We start from the raw sequence: 12,500 nt of genomic DNA on the forward strand, positions 1-12,500 counted from the left end.
GTTCTGTATTATCAAATTTTGTATATCTTCACATGTATCCGTTATTTTTGACAGTTGCCTGATGATTGCTTCGCAACAAGCATGAAACTCTGAGTAGCAATAAATGTCTTCAACCAAATAATCCAACTCTGAGAATCTATATATATATATATATATATATATATATATATATATATATATATATATATATATATATATGTTTGAGGAAGCCTGAAAAAGAGCACAAGTCTTTCTTTAAATATCCTAAGCTTAAATGGTCTTTACCTCCGCAGAAACGTCCCTTTAAGGTATAATTCGGATGCCATTAAAATTGCTGTAACTGCGAAGCTCCAAATGCCCACCATCAACCACCTTTGTCCCAGGCTTAATACAACATTTCAAAATCGAGGGCGAGTGCTTCTCAACTAAGAAAAAAAGATGAAAGCGTAAGGCCTCAGTTACGGTGGCCCATACCTGCCACGGCAAAACTTACTTTTCCACGGCAAAACTTTCTTTTCCACGGCAAAACTTACTTTTCCACGGCAAAACTTTCTTTTCCACGGCAAAACTTACTTTCCCACGGCAAAACTTTCTTTTCCACGGCAAAACTTTCTTTTCCACGGCAAAACTTACTTTTCCACGGCAAAACTTCATAAAGGGACTGGGACGGGATCTGTTTATAAACAGAACCAAGATGGCGACGGCTTATGGTGACAACGAAGATAATACGGAAGAGGTTCTCATAAAATACTATTTTTATCGTGGTTATCAATACAAAGACATCTTAGACTTACTGGCAACCTACAACAACATTGAAATAAGTGAACGGACTTTACACAGACGACTACGGATGTATGGACTGTCCAGGAGAAACCCCGAATATGATGTTGACACCATAATTCTCGAAATTGAAGGTATGTTAGATGGTCCTGATTGTATTGCGGGTTACAGGCATGTATGGCATAGGCTCCAGATAAAGGGATATCAAGTTCCACGACAAGTGGTGGAGCTCTTACTTCGGGAATTGGATCCAGACGGCTGCCAAATGAGAAAAAGACATAAATTGAAAAGACGTCAGTATCATAACCCAGGTCCAAATGCCGTCTGGCACGCCGATGGATATGACAAACTTAAACCCTATGGTTTTCCGGTTCACGGTTGTATTGACGGCTGGAGTAGAAAATTGTTATGGCTGGTAGTTACTCGATCAAATAACTATCCCGACAACATTGGATCTTACTTTTTGGATGCAGTTAAGACTTGTGGTGGGTGCCCATGTGAACTAGTCACTGATTTGGGTACGTGACGATGAAAATGCCCACAAATACGTTGCCTCCCCAAGAAACCAAAGGATCGAGGGCTATTGGTCACAGTACCGAAGAAACAGATCAAGCTGGTGGATAAATCTATTTAACGATCTCGTTGAAGCAGGGGATCTTAACACAGGTGATTCCTTGCAGAAGGATTGTCTTTGGTTCTGCTTTGCAGAACTGTTGCAGGAAGACTTAGACGCCGTAAAAGAACATTGGAATACACATCGAATAAGGAAATCTGGAAATGACACTACTCCTGGAGTTCCAGTTGTGCTGTATTATTTGCCAGAAGGAAGAGGTGGGAAGCCCGATTTGCTACTCTCTGTGCCTGAAGATAAAATTAGTTATGTCGAAAACCACCTAATCGAGAAGGAAGAAGCTAATGAACACTTTGAATACTTCGAATATGCCATGGATTCTCTTGACCTTAAAAAGCCTATACACTGGAGAGAAGCCTTGGAACTGTACCACAAACTTGTGTCCGTATCATTATCAGGTGCATGATCAGTTATCAAAAATACTGATAAGTCTTATGATTGCTAAATTACTCATGATCATTGTTGTGTAACATTGCTTTTCATAAAAATTCAAAACTTGAGTTGTACTTTATTTGACTCTCTACAATGTAGCTTACACAAAGCCACACTTTTGCACCTGGAAGCCTCGTTTGTGTAACAATTGGCAATAAAGAATACTCTGACACTGTTACTTGTTTACCAACTTTAATAATTTTAATAATTTAATAATAATAATTTTAATAATTTTTCTCTAAGCAGAACTGAAGATGTTGAAAAATTATAATAGAACTTTGACAGTCACATTTACAAGTACCTTTGCTTAAAACTGGAACAATCATCTTGACTTTGCTACATCGATGCATACCACAAAACCAGTGTCTCTTACCCCTTTTGAAACACAACGTTGAAATTAATATTTTGGAGATTGGGGGTCAGTTACTTTGTTCTTGTGATGGTCTAGCACTAAAGAAGTCCCAGAATTAGCAAGGGCACGATGAAGTTAGTAGGATTGGCAATTTAAAGTTCATTACAATTTGTATAGATGAAAGGTTTGTGGAGGGCAAGTATTGTTGTCCATAAAATATTTCGTAATCAAAATATCCAGCCTTTTTTACTTGCTCACTTCATTCTTCTATTTCTGATACATACTTAGTTGTTGTCCATAACATTGGTGTGCAGTAGGTCAGGTGTGACCAACCAGCTGCAAAGAGACTACATGTACAAAAGAACAGCAACCTAACGGAAATAGTATTATAACAACAAATGCCCCTTATCACTTTTTCCACATAAAAAAAAAAAAAAAAAAAAACAAATATAACTCAGTAGTCATTTATCTTATGGATGAAACACAACAGGCTTACAACGTACAACAAAAGTAACTGCATTATATGGAGTGTGCAAAACTGAATCTTGAGACCTGAAATCCTTTTTCCATCCAAAACACTTATCTGCTTTCAAATGTATCCACAATAAGTTTCAATTCAATATTTTTGCATTTCTAGGTTTAAGCTGACAAGTGTCAATAGACACGAACACAAACGTAATGGCATCAGAACTATACCGAATGACAGGAAAGGTCATTCAGGAATGGTCATTCCTTTTGGAGCTCAGTATTATTAACTGTTCATAAGAAAATGATCTATTCCTACTAGTATGATCCCAGTGACACTATCAACAGTTAAGGTTTGGCAAAAGCCTGGCCTTTACAAAATGCAAGGACGAAGAGCTCTTTGAACTCATCTGAAGAGCTCATGTGGGCTACAGGAATGGTAATCTCTTTGCCACATGCGCCTACAGTTGGAAAACATATTCTGTGCTTAGGGTTGTACTTAAGGCAGTCATGGTTAAAGTACACAGTCACCTTAAACATTTGGTTATCAATTGGTTTGTGTCTCTGTCCAGTTAACCATCCCATGACTCCTGCCACTGTTAAATCTGGATTTTCAAATGTTTCTGCTCCATCTGGAGTTTGACAGTCAAGGTTGGCATCTTTATAATTCCAGGCAACTGCTGCTGAGTGACCTATGATGCTCCCATCTTCAAACAAATTTAGGCAGTCTTGGAAGTGATCCATTACATCTTCTTCAATTCGTCTTCTCGTAGAACCTGATGGTGAGTACTGAGGGTCCATTAGGGAGAACAGGTAATTGGCATCAAATGGCAAATGCTCCTTAAACTTTCCACTGACAAACAGTGGCTGGCACACGGATGGGTACTTAAGTATCAACTCTGCCAATCCATAGGTAGACATTCCTTTAAGGAATTCTTTCATGTACAAGGAACGGCGATTTACTAGGCTCACTTTCAGAGATCTTAGAATTTCATCGATGTGATCATCATCCACTACTCCAGTGTATCCATGTTCAAAAATCATCTCAGTGAAGTTATTGCAATTTTCACTGACATCGTTCAGAAGTTGCTGTTCTTTTGTTGTCAGATCTGATTTTCTTCAATGCTTATCATGTCAATGCTTTTTGACATTGATTCATACACACACTGTTCAAGGAAACATGGAGGAGGTCCTCCTTGGGCCAACGAAACTACTACAATCTCACCACAGGTGCGGAAGGTGCTATTTTGAACATAATATGTAGAGTCTGTGGGACTTCCATCTGGGAACATTTCCCTTCCCATGTCAGAAATAACTTCTGCTAAGAAATCTTGTGACATACACATTCAAACAACAACATATAGTCTTCCTCAGGATCAAACTTCCTGTCAAATGCAGCCCACTTTTCCATTCCTTTACTTAGTATCCTTGCATAACCAGCAGACGTTTTCACTTGAATAAGCAAACGCTTCCCCCAAATTGGTTTCAAGTCATATCCACAATTGACAATGTTTATTGTCACAAGTTCATCAGGATTAACCTTAACTTTCTTTTTTGGGCAAAATTTTGAACCGGATTGTTGCTGTTTCTTCTTACAAGCCATGTAATCCTCAAATGACTTCGTTTTTGGCTTTTCTTGAAGTAGTACAGGCTTTCCAAACGACGTTTTGGGACTATTAGGGCCTGGTTCTTGACCAGGCAAAGGACACTGAGATGGCGAACCACATTTCCAGCAGAACTTTACATCACTTCTTTGTTTCGCACAACAAGAAGTACAAAACCTACAGAGCAGGAAAAATATATATCGAGTGACATAGTGTCCAAACAGCTTAAATTCAGGTGCAGAAAGAGCAAAATAAGTGTCTAAATTCCACTGTAGTAAAGGCAAGTGTACAACAATTTAATATGCCCTTAGATATCTAAGAACTCAGAAACTTCTCTCTAGTATTCCAAGCAAATTGAACCTTGCTCTAAGCAGTCGATTGTGAAATACTAATTGTTGACAGATAAACAATACCTATTAATTTATAACAGGTCTCAACCCAAAGACAACCAGGGTGAAAAGGCAGCTGATTTTTACATTGCACACGCCCCCAGCTATGAAAACTGTTTGTAAAGATAATATTTTTTGAGAAAGTTAATGAGAAACTTATAAAGCTTTAAGCTTGTATGAGACTAAAGCTTAACTCAGGCTTACGTACGTTACAGACTCCAACAAGGGTCCAACAAGTCAAGCTTAGTTGTTGATTTTAGCAATAAATAAGAGTTGAAGTTAATGAAATGTAGTGTTATTTAACAGTTTTACTAGTTGATCTCACTAATTTAAATTTTTGGCAGTTCAATTTCTCCATACAAAGACTTATGCTTCGCAATATACCCTGTGCATTCCGTGACAGGACAGACAAAATTTGAAGTTTTGTACTCGCGCAATCCCCGCGAAAACCACAACAAGATAGCCCTACAAACCGAATTAAACGGTCTAAAAGGTAGAAATAGGGACTAAACTTTAGAAAACCCGTCCACTGAAAAATGACTCATCGCATACTGCTACGTTTTCATATACTTACACGACATCTTCTTCCTGATCCGCCATGTTGGATCCGCCGGAGTGCAGTCAGAAGTTCCCGGATCTAAAATAGCGGGGAAACTGCAGACAGAGAGAGACTGGATTCCGGAAGTGAGGAAAAGAAAGTTTTGCCGTGGAAAAGAAAGTTTTGCCGTGGAAAAGTAAGTTTTGCCGTGGAAAAGAAAGTTTTGCCGTAGAAAAGAAAGTTTTGCCGTGGAAAAGTAAGTTTTGCCGTGGAAAAGTAAGTTTTGCCGTGGCAGGTACGGGCCACCGTACTCAGTGACGACAGGAAAATCTACTTGCCAAAACCAAAGTGGACACAAAGTGGTCACACTTAAAATTGTCTATAACCTCCTTTTAGACATGGCATAGACAGAATTGTATTACATTTAGTGCGGCCATTTTTGGTCCTTTTCTCACGTTCTTATTTGAAAGAACATGATTTTTAATTCCTTGTCGCAAATAAATTTTGTCAAATAAGCTTCCATATGATTGGAACTCACGTTAAAGACATTGGAACAAAGGCAACTTGTGGGAGAACATGATATCCTTCCCACATGCAACACGAACTTTCTAAGCATTAAGAAAACGCCTTTGTTATCAAAAGTAAAATACATTTTGTTTAGTTGTATTTTAAAACTCTTTGTGAGTTAAATCTGACACAATAGCGATGGCAAATGTTTGCAGGTCTTGTGACACGGGCGGCACCTTCCCCAACTCAACATTTTGGTGTGCTATCTATTACGAGCAGTCTGAGTAGGTTACCATTAATTCATACGAAGCAGCCGAAGCAGTCCTACACAGATGGAAATCACATTTATTGTTCTACGGCCGCCGCCTTTAAAACTTTTACTAAAATATTCTGTCTGATGTTTTCTTTAACGACACCAAAACGTCACTTAGTTTAATTATGTAACCCTTGGAAACGAATCCAACTGTCTACAAAACTTTCTATTTAATCAAATGGTCTAGCATAAGAATATGTAATGGCGAAATCAGTCTCAGTCGAGAAATAAAAAAGGACACAACAATCCTGAATCCACTTAATTTCAGATATCAATGCCTCCAAGGACTTCGAGAATTGTCTTCGGACTTAAGGACAAAAAAACGATTTAATTTTTCATTTTAGCGACTGTGTAATTTTAAGAAGCTTTTAAACTGGTACCATAACTGCTGCAAAATAGTCTAAAACGTTGTAAAGTGTTTCTTTTAATTTTGATGTACCTTAACCCTTCAAAATAAAAAAAAACTGAGTTTGCACACCACTGGGAAAGCAATTGTGTCATTTAACGTCTTTAAGAAAGACAAAATATTGTTACCAAACGTAACGCATTTGACTTCATAAAAGAGATTAAGGAAGGTTTTATATTTTCAAGAAGTGAAGCTAAGTTTGCAAAGGAAGACAACACCGCCTCAAAAAAACTCATCCGGCCAAGTAGTATCGAAATACACATAATGTAATTTTCTTTTCTATACAAATCAAATGATGCCTCTTTCTCAGACATTTAAAATTTGTCATTTTAATTAGCGATGAAATTGACTTAACGCCGAGAGTGATACGCACAGAGCACAAAGAACCTTTGCAACTTAAATATAATATGTCACTACTCAGGAAAACTTAAGCTATGAATCTTCCTCAGGAAAATGTTTGAGTGTGTTTCTGAAAAATCAACAGTGATCTGTTAATTAAGTTTAACAGCAAAATCGTATTGAACTATAGCTGACTAATCTGAGAAACCCCATTAACACAAATGCCTAATAAATATGGATGAAAGAATTCCTTGTTTCCCGAAGCTTTTGTTTTGCTTGAACGAATTCCAATTGAGGCTGTTAAGTAAGAACAAAGAAAACTTGTGGGAAAACTTGATATCACTGATACCCGTGTCTAAAAGCAAATTACAAACCGGTTAATTAATAAGAAAGTTTACGTGATCGCGTAAGTTTTAGTCTTCCATCTTCACAAGTAAAACACAATCTTGATCCGTCCATTTTGAGACTGACTTTCAAAGCAGGAACAATGTTGATGGTAAACGTTTGGCTGTTCGTGATTTTGGCAGTTGTTTTTGCTCCGGTAACAATTTTTAGTGAGGGTTCAGGTAAGTCATAAGTCACGTAAGAACGATAAGGTACCTTTAAAACCTTAAAGAAATTTTCTTATCAAGAAAATTTCCGAACCAAGCCCGTAGACGGAAATCAATTTTATTACGTATAGTGTGTCTTAAACTCCGACAAACCGTTTGCTGCTTCCTGCAAAAGGTCAAAACATCGACTATCAGAGATATTTTTATCTACATAACTGTCTGAGTATATTTAGGAAAAAAACGCGCACGAGATGAAGCCAATGCAACCCCAACAAACGAGGTGTTGCAAATTGATATCACCACCCGGAAAATTTCTTCTTAAGGACTGCTTAAGCGACGATTTTAAGGCAAAACGTTCCAGTCTTCCCTCCATATTTCCAGTTAAAATGATTGAAAGTAATATTTCGTCCTGAAACACACCCACGGTTTTCTTGTGATAAAAGCCAGTATAAAGAGTTAAAAGGTTGACTTTTCAAGTTTTTCCGTTGCCTATGTTAACGTTCATATTCTGCCATAACCGTGAAAATTTGTGCCCTAAAGTACGCTGTTTAATATTGAAACGTCAGATTAGCTCCAAGATACCTAAAATGTTATCTGTAGCTCGAATACTAACTGTTCTTACCATGGGAGGTCAATGTTGAAAGTTTTTGTTCTAGTATGTGCAGAAGACAAAATGACATATAAGAATATGCCACTACTTCAGTGTAGGTAAAGCTATGGATCCTCCTCAGGAAAACAATGCGCATGTTTTGAAAAGTTAACAGCGATTTATTTATCAACTATCATTTATCACAAAATCTTATTGAAATACTCTTGGCTAATCTGGAAAATCTCCTTGAGACAACTGGAAAATTGAACAGGTAAGGAATTCCATTCTTCCTTTTAAAGCCATTTGAGTTGCCTCAATGAATTTCAATTTCAAGAATAAAGGAAAGCTTGTGGGAAAACTTGATATCATTGATACCCGTGTCTAAAGGCAACTTGCAAGCCGGTAAGTTAGTAAAAAGGTTACGTGATCACGTAACTTTTAGTCTTCTGTCATCTGAGAGTAAAACACAATCTCGATCCGTCTTTTTTGAGACAGACTTTCAAAGCAGAAAAAATGATGTTGATGGTAAACGTTTGGCTGTTCGTGATTTTGGCAGTTCTATTGGCTCCGTCCACACTCTTTAGTGAAGATTTGGATAAGTCATACTTCATGTAAAAACGATAAGACACCTTTAAAACCTCAAAGAAGAATCTTAACCAAGAAAACCTTGCCCATAGACGGGATTTAATGGTCTTAAACTCCGACAAACCATTGCCTTACTAACAAAAGCCGCAATACCAAAACATCGATAACGTGAGGAAATCCAGTAGTTATAGGATTATCAATGAACTGAACTACTGAACTATCTGTTTTTCTGACGAGACAAGCACAATTTCTTGACGATAGAGCACACATACTATTGTTCTAACATAAGCTGTAATTTTCCGCCTAAGTCAATGATTTTATCACTGACGATGATCGATTCTTATTAACTGTTTCGAAGAAGACTGTCCCATCTTAGGCCAAATGTGTTTTTGTTTTCTAAACGGTTGTTTTTAAACTAGTAAGTTATGTGTCTCTAACATTTGCAAACAAGAGATGTAGATGTAGATGGCATTCCTATTTCAAATAGGAATGCCATAATTTATTTAGGTGCTGCTGATCTTTTGACTCTAATTTAAGCTCTGGAACTTTTGTTCAATCATTAAATTAACGGTACCACGGATGATATATATAATATGGATAATAAAAACTGGTTCAAAATTAAAAGAAACCGAAAGTGGTTAACTTTTGGAATAAAAAGATAATAGATTTAGTTAGAAACGTTTCGGCCTCACGACATCAGTTGAGACCGAAACGTTTTAAGAGCCGTTGTCAGTAACTTTCGAGAATCCGGCGACAGAAGCGAAAATTCGAATTTCTTTTTATTTGCCCCAAAAGACCCTTTTGGTGAACTATTTTCAAAAATAATATTCAAAAGTTCCAGCGAATTTTCATTTTGTCAAACAAAAAGCTAATCTATTTAGGAGAGTGAAGGCTTTCTTTCGCCATGACACCTCTCCGTGCGGATCAAGCTCAAAAAGTTCGCAAGATTTGCAATGTGTTACGCTTAATCAATGTAAAAAGGACGTTCACTCGCACCTTTAATGGCACAAAAGATCGGGCCTATGAAGAAATTCAGGACAAAATAGTGCTGTTGCTAGAAAGGGCAGGTAAAGTGTTTTCATTTGAGTGAAACTGAGAGCATGAAAGAACATTTTATTTCCTTTTCTGATTTTGCCCTATTTTTTAAACAGAAATTCACTGCTATGCATTACTTGACTTTGCTTTAGGAATAATGATTTACGATTGAAACTTTCCATTCGTCTTTATATATTCTCACCACCGAGAGAAGTAAGGCCGTGTGAGAAATGGAAAAGTCAGAAATCTTTAACGACGAAGGGAGACCGAGGAATGAACAGCAAAGAATCGTTGTTCATTGTCAATCCATGTACTGTGGGTTAACCTTATCCAATTGGAACTAGTTATTAAGTTATATCCTCAACCAATGCCATATAAAAAAACCATAAATTGAATAATCACTAAACTATGGTACACAGGTTCGAAAGATACTCTCACTGGCCTTGTCAAAGGCTGTTCGTGTGGTGGATACTCTGAAGCACGCTAGGAGGATTTAACAATGACAACGTCAGACTTGAACAGTGACGGCCCGTAAGAGATAACACCGTCTTTTAGACCGAACAAGAAAATCTGAGAAATACCAGTCGTGCCCCTTGTATTTTGACACCAGTGCGCGCGCTAGAAAATAAGTTAAGGTTTAACTCTTATCTTAAAATTCGATCAGCCCTTCCGTTAGCAATAATGCAGAATGATGTTGTGTATTTCCAACTAACATTTTATCACCATTAGTGGCTCATCTCAAACGGACATTAAAGCTAGGTTTGACTGCAATTGTATTTTAACAAGTTAACCTTAAAAGAATTCTTTTTTTTTTTTCGTTCCATTCATGGTGAACGTCCTTAATGCATTGATTAACCGTATAACACATTGCAAATCAGTTGCCCACCTTTTGAGCTTGATCCACAACTTTTGAGCGTTGACCCATGGCGAAAGACAAACTTCACTCTCCTAAATATATGAGCTTTTTGTTTGAGGATAGTATTGAAATACCGCATTGAGGTTTCAAAAAATCTTAATTTGTTGACTTGATATAAATTAATTTCGGTTTTACTTTTCCTGTAATGTTATTGATGAGAATCCGGCACAGACAATACAGAGTGAATCTCTGAGGAGGAAAACTGCATGATTATCGTTTCAGTCCATTTAATATACCTTGCAGACCTTGACTTGCCTCAATTTCATCTTGTAATTTCAAAAATTATTTTCGCACTGTCATCACAAGCTCAAATGTTGACATAGCTCATTCCTGTGCTTTTCGCGCGCTTGTGCACATTGCACTTGTCACGCAATGAAAGTTATTCGCGTTGTTCAAAACTTTGAATTTCTAATATGCGGAATTTGGAGACAATTTTCAGCCTTGCCTCGGGGATGTGATATTGCCAGATATAATGTGAATAACGACTGCAGACAAGTAAGAGCATTTCTTTATATCTAGTTTTCAGTCGTGTTATCCGGTTGTGATTGAATAAGTCAAGAAGTCAGTAACAATGTTGCACTATTCTTCAGTATTTTTTTGACAAACACGCAGAAAAACAAAAGCTTGGTTGGCAAGTGTATTTATACAGATGGGCAAAGAGAAGGTTTTTTGTTTCTATTTTCTGGTCATAAATGTATACAGAGTTAAAAGAACGGACGCGTTCACCCATGTAGCAAGTCGAGAAACGGCTAATGTGTACATTTACGTTGGTGCGCGATTTTTTCAGTTTTTTCTTGCGGTGGACTTCATTCGTAATAGTTTAGGCAAATTCTGTTTTAGGTCACGTAAAAAGGGAGCATTTACACTTTCTAGCTTAAAAATAACGGTAGTTTGAAAAGTGTAGCATGATATGAGAGACAGGGTATTAATTTCAATGATTTCAAGTTATTTCCCTGGGAACGGCTCATTTATCTCAATTGAACGCCTCAATGTAAACTCGAAAATTTCACCTGAAAAGAAGCATTTGATAACTTAATACCAACATGAGGAGCAGTCAAGTTCAAATCTAGTTATTTACGTGTATAAAAACATGAAATGAAACCAGAGACCTTGGCTTTTATCGAAAAGCTTCCGTGAAGTGTATTGACAGGTGCAAAGTAACAGGAGGAACATGAAGTACTGAAATGGCGAATTGTGTCAAAGTGCATTCCACACATCTCGATCTAGCGCGCTCACTTTTCACGGGCCAAACTAAATATTTTAATATGATAAATAAGAAAAATTGCCCGTTTAAAATAGTTATTTCATTACCAGTACATTCGTATACCCCCGCTGATATGGTCATCTGAAATATGGTAAAAACCACTCTATCTAAGGAATAGCAAACATTGTATTCTTTACGTGGACAACTTCAAATGACAGAATGCTCAGTTCGAGAATAAATATAGTTTGAAAGCAAGCACAAGGGATGTAAAATCGATCGTGAAAAGTATCAACTCGAGAAAACGTTGCGTTGCCTTGAACGAGAGATTTGAAAATGTACTAATTTGCATAATTTCAATCGGGCCATCGGGCACGTTTTGGCCGATTTCGAACTTTCCCAATTTTTGACAAAATAAAAATTGGCTGGAACTTTTGAATATTATTTTTGAAAATAGTTCACTAAAAGGGTCTTTTGGGGCAAATAAAAAGAAATTCGAATTTTCGCTTCTTTCGTCGGATTCTCGAAAGTTACTGACAATGGCTCTTAACTAAATTCTTTATCTTTTTAATTCCAAACGGTTGTCTACTTTCGGTTTCGAAGCAAGATTGCAGACATACATCAATAGACTTTATTTGAATTCAGTTGAACGTTGGATGAATTCGGAGAGTAGGATAGATATGCTAATATCTAGGAATGCTCACTAACTAAAATAACCTTTATATAGAAATAAACACAACATCGTTACCTGTCTAGCTGAAAAAAAAACAAGGTCAAGTTAAGCTACATCAGGTGTTAATAAAAGACAAAGTACTAAGTAAAACTTTAAAATATCCGAAAACAGGAGTCGAGCTTATATTTTCTGGTAAGTTATCCCAAGTTTTAGGG

General features: G+C 37.0%; 2 protein-coding genes across 2 annotated transcripts in view; one reads left to right on the forward strand and one right to left on the reverse strand.

The window, feature by feature from the left end:
* Positions 1-456: 456 nt before the first annotated feature.
* On the reverse strand, positions 457-3,793 carry LOC146449142 (uncharacterized). The gene is made up of 2 exons (XM_085101972.1): positions 3,217-3,793; positions 457-611 (listed from the first exon to the last, which is right to left on the reverse strand). Exons 1-2 carry the CDS (start codon positions 3,681-3,683, stop codon positions 509-511), a joined length of 570 nt encoding a protein of 189 aa, XP_084958098.1. The 5' UTR covers positions 3,684-3,793; the 3' UTR covers positions 457-508.
* A 3,429-nt stretch (positions 3,794-7,222) lies between these two features.
* Positions 7,223-12,500, forward strand: part of LOC146449143 (uncharacterized) — a 12,288-nt gene continuing 7,010 nt past the window's right edge. The window contains exon 1 of the mRNA XM_085101971.1: positions 7,223-7,301. Within this exon, the coding sequence (XP_084958097.1) occupies positions 7,223-7,301 (79 nt within the window). The remainder of the gene's footprint in view (positions 7,302-12,500) is intronic.

This window comes from Pavona decussata, unplaced genomic scaffold (assembly GCF_977016875.1).
Source record: "Pavona decussata unplaced genomic scaffold, jaPavDecu1.1 SCAFFOLD_629, whole genome shotgun sequence".
Lineage (NCBI taxonomy): Eukaryota > Metazoa > Cnidaria > Anthozoa > Scleractinia > Agariciidae > Pavona > Pavona decussata.

Coding starts and splice junctions, on each gene's coding strand:
- LOC146449142 (XM_085101972.1), bottom strand. CDS start 3,683: ATGATTTTTGAACATGGATACACTGGAGTAGTGGATGATGATCACATC. Junction 612..3,216: donor GTGGCAGGAGTCATGGGATG/GTTAACTGGACA, acceptor GCCGTGGAAAAG/TAAGTTTTGCCGTGGAAAAG.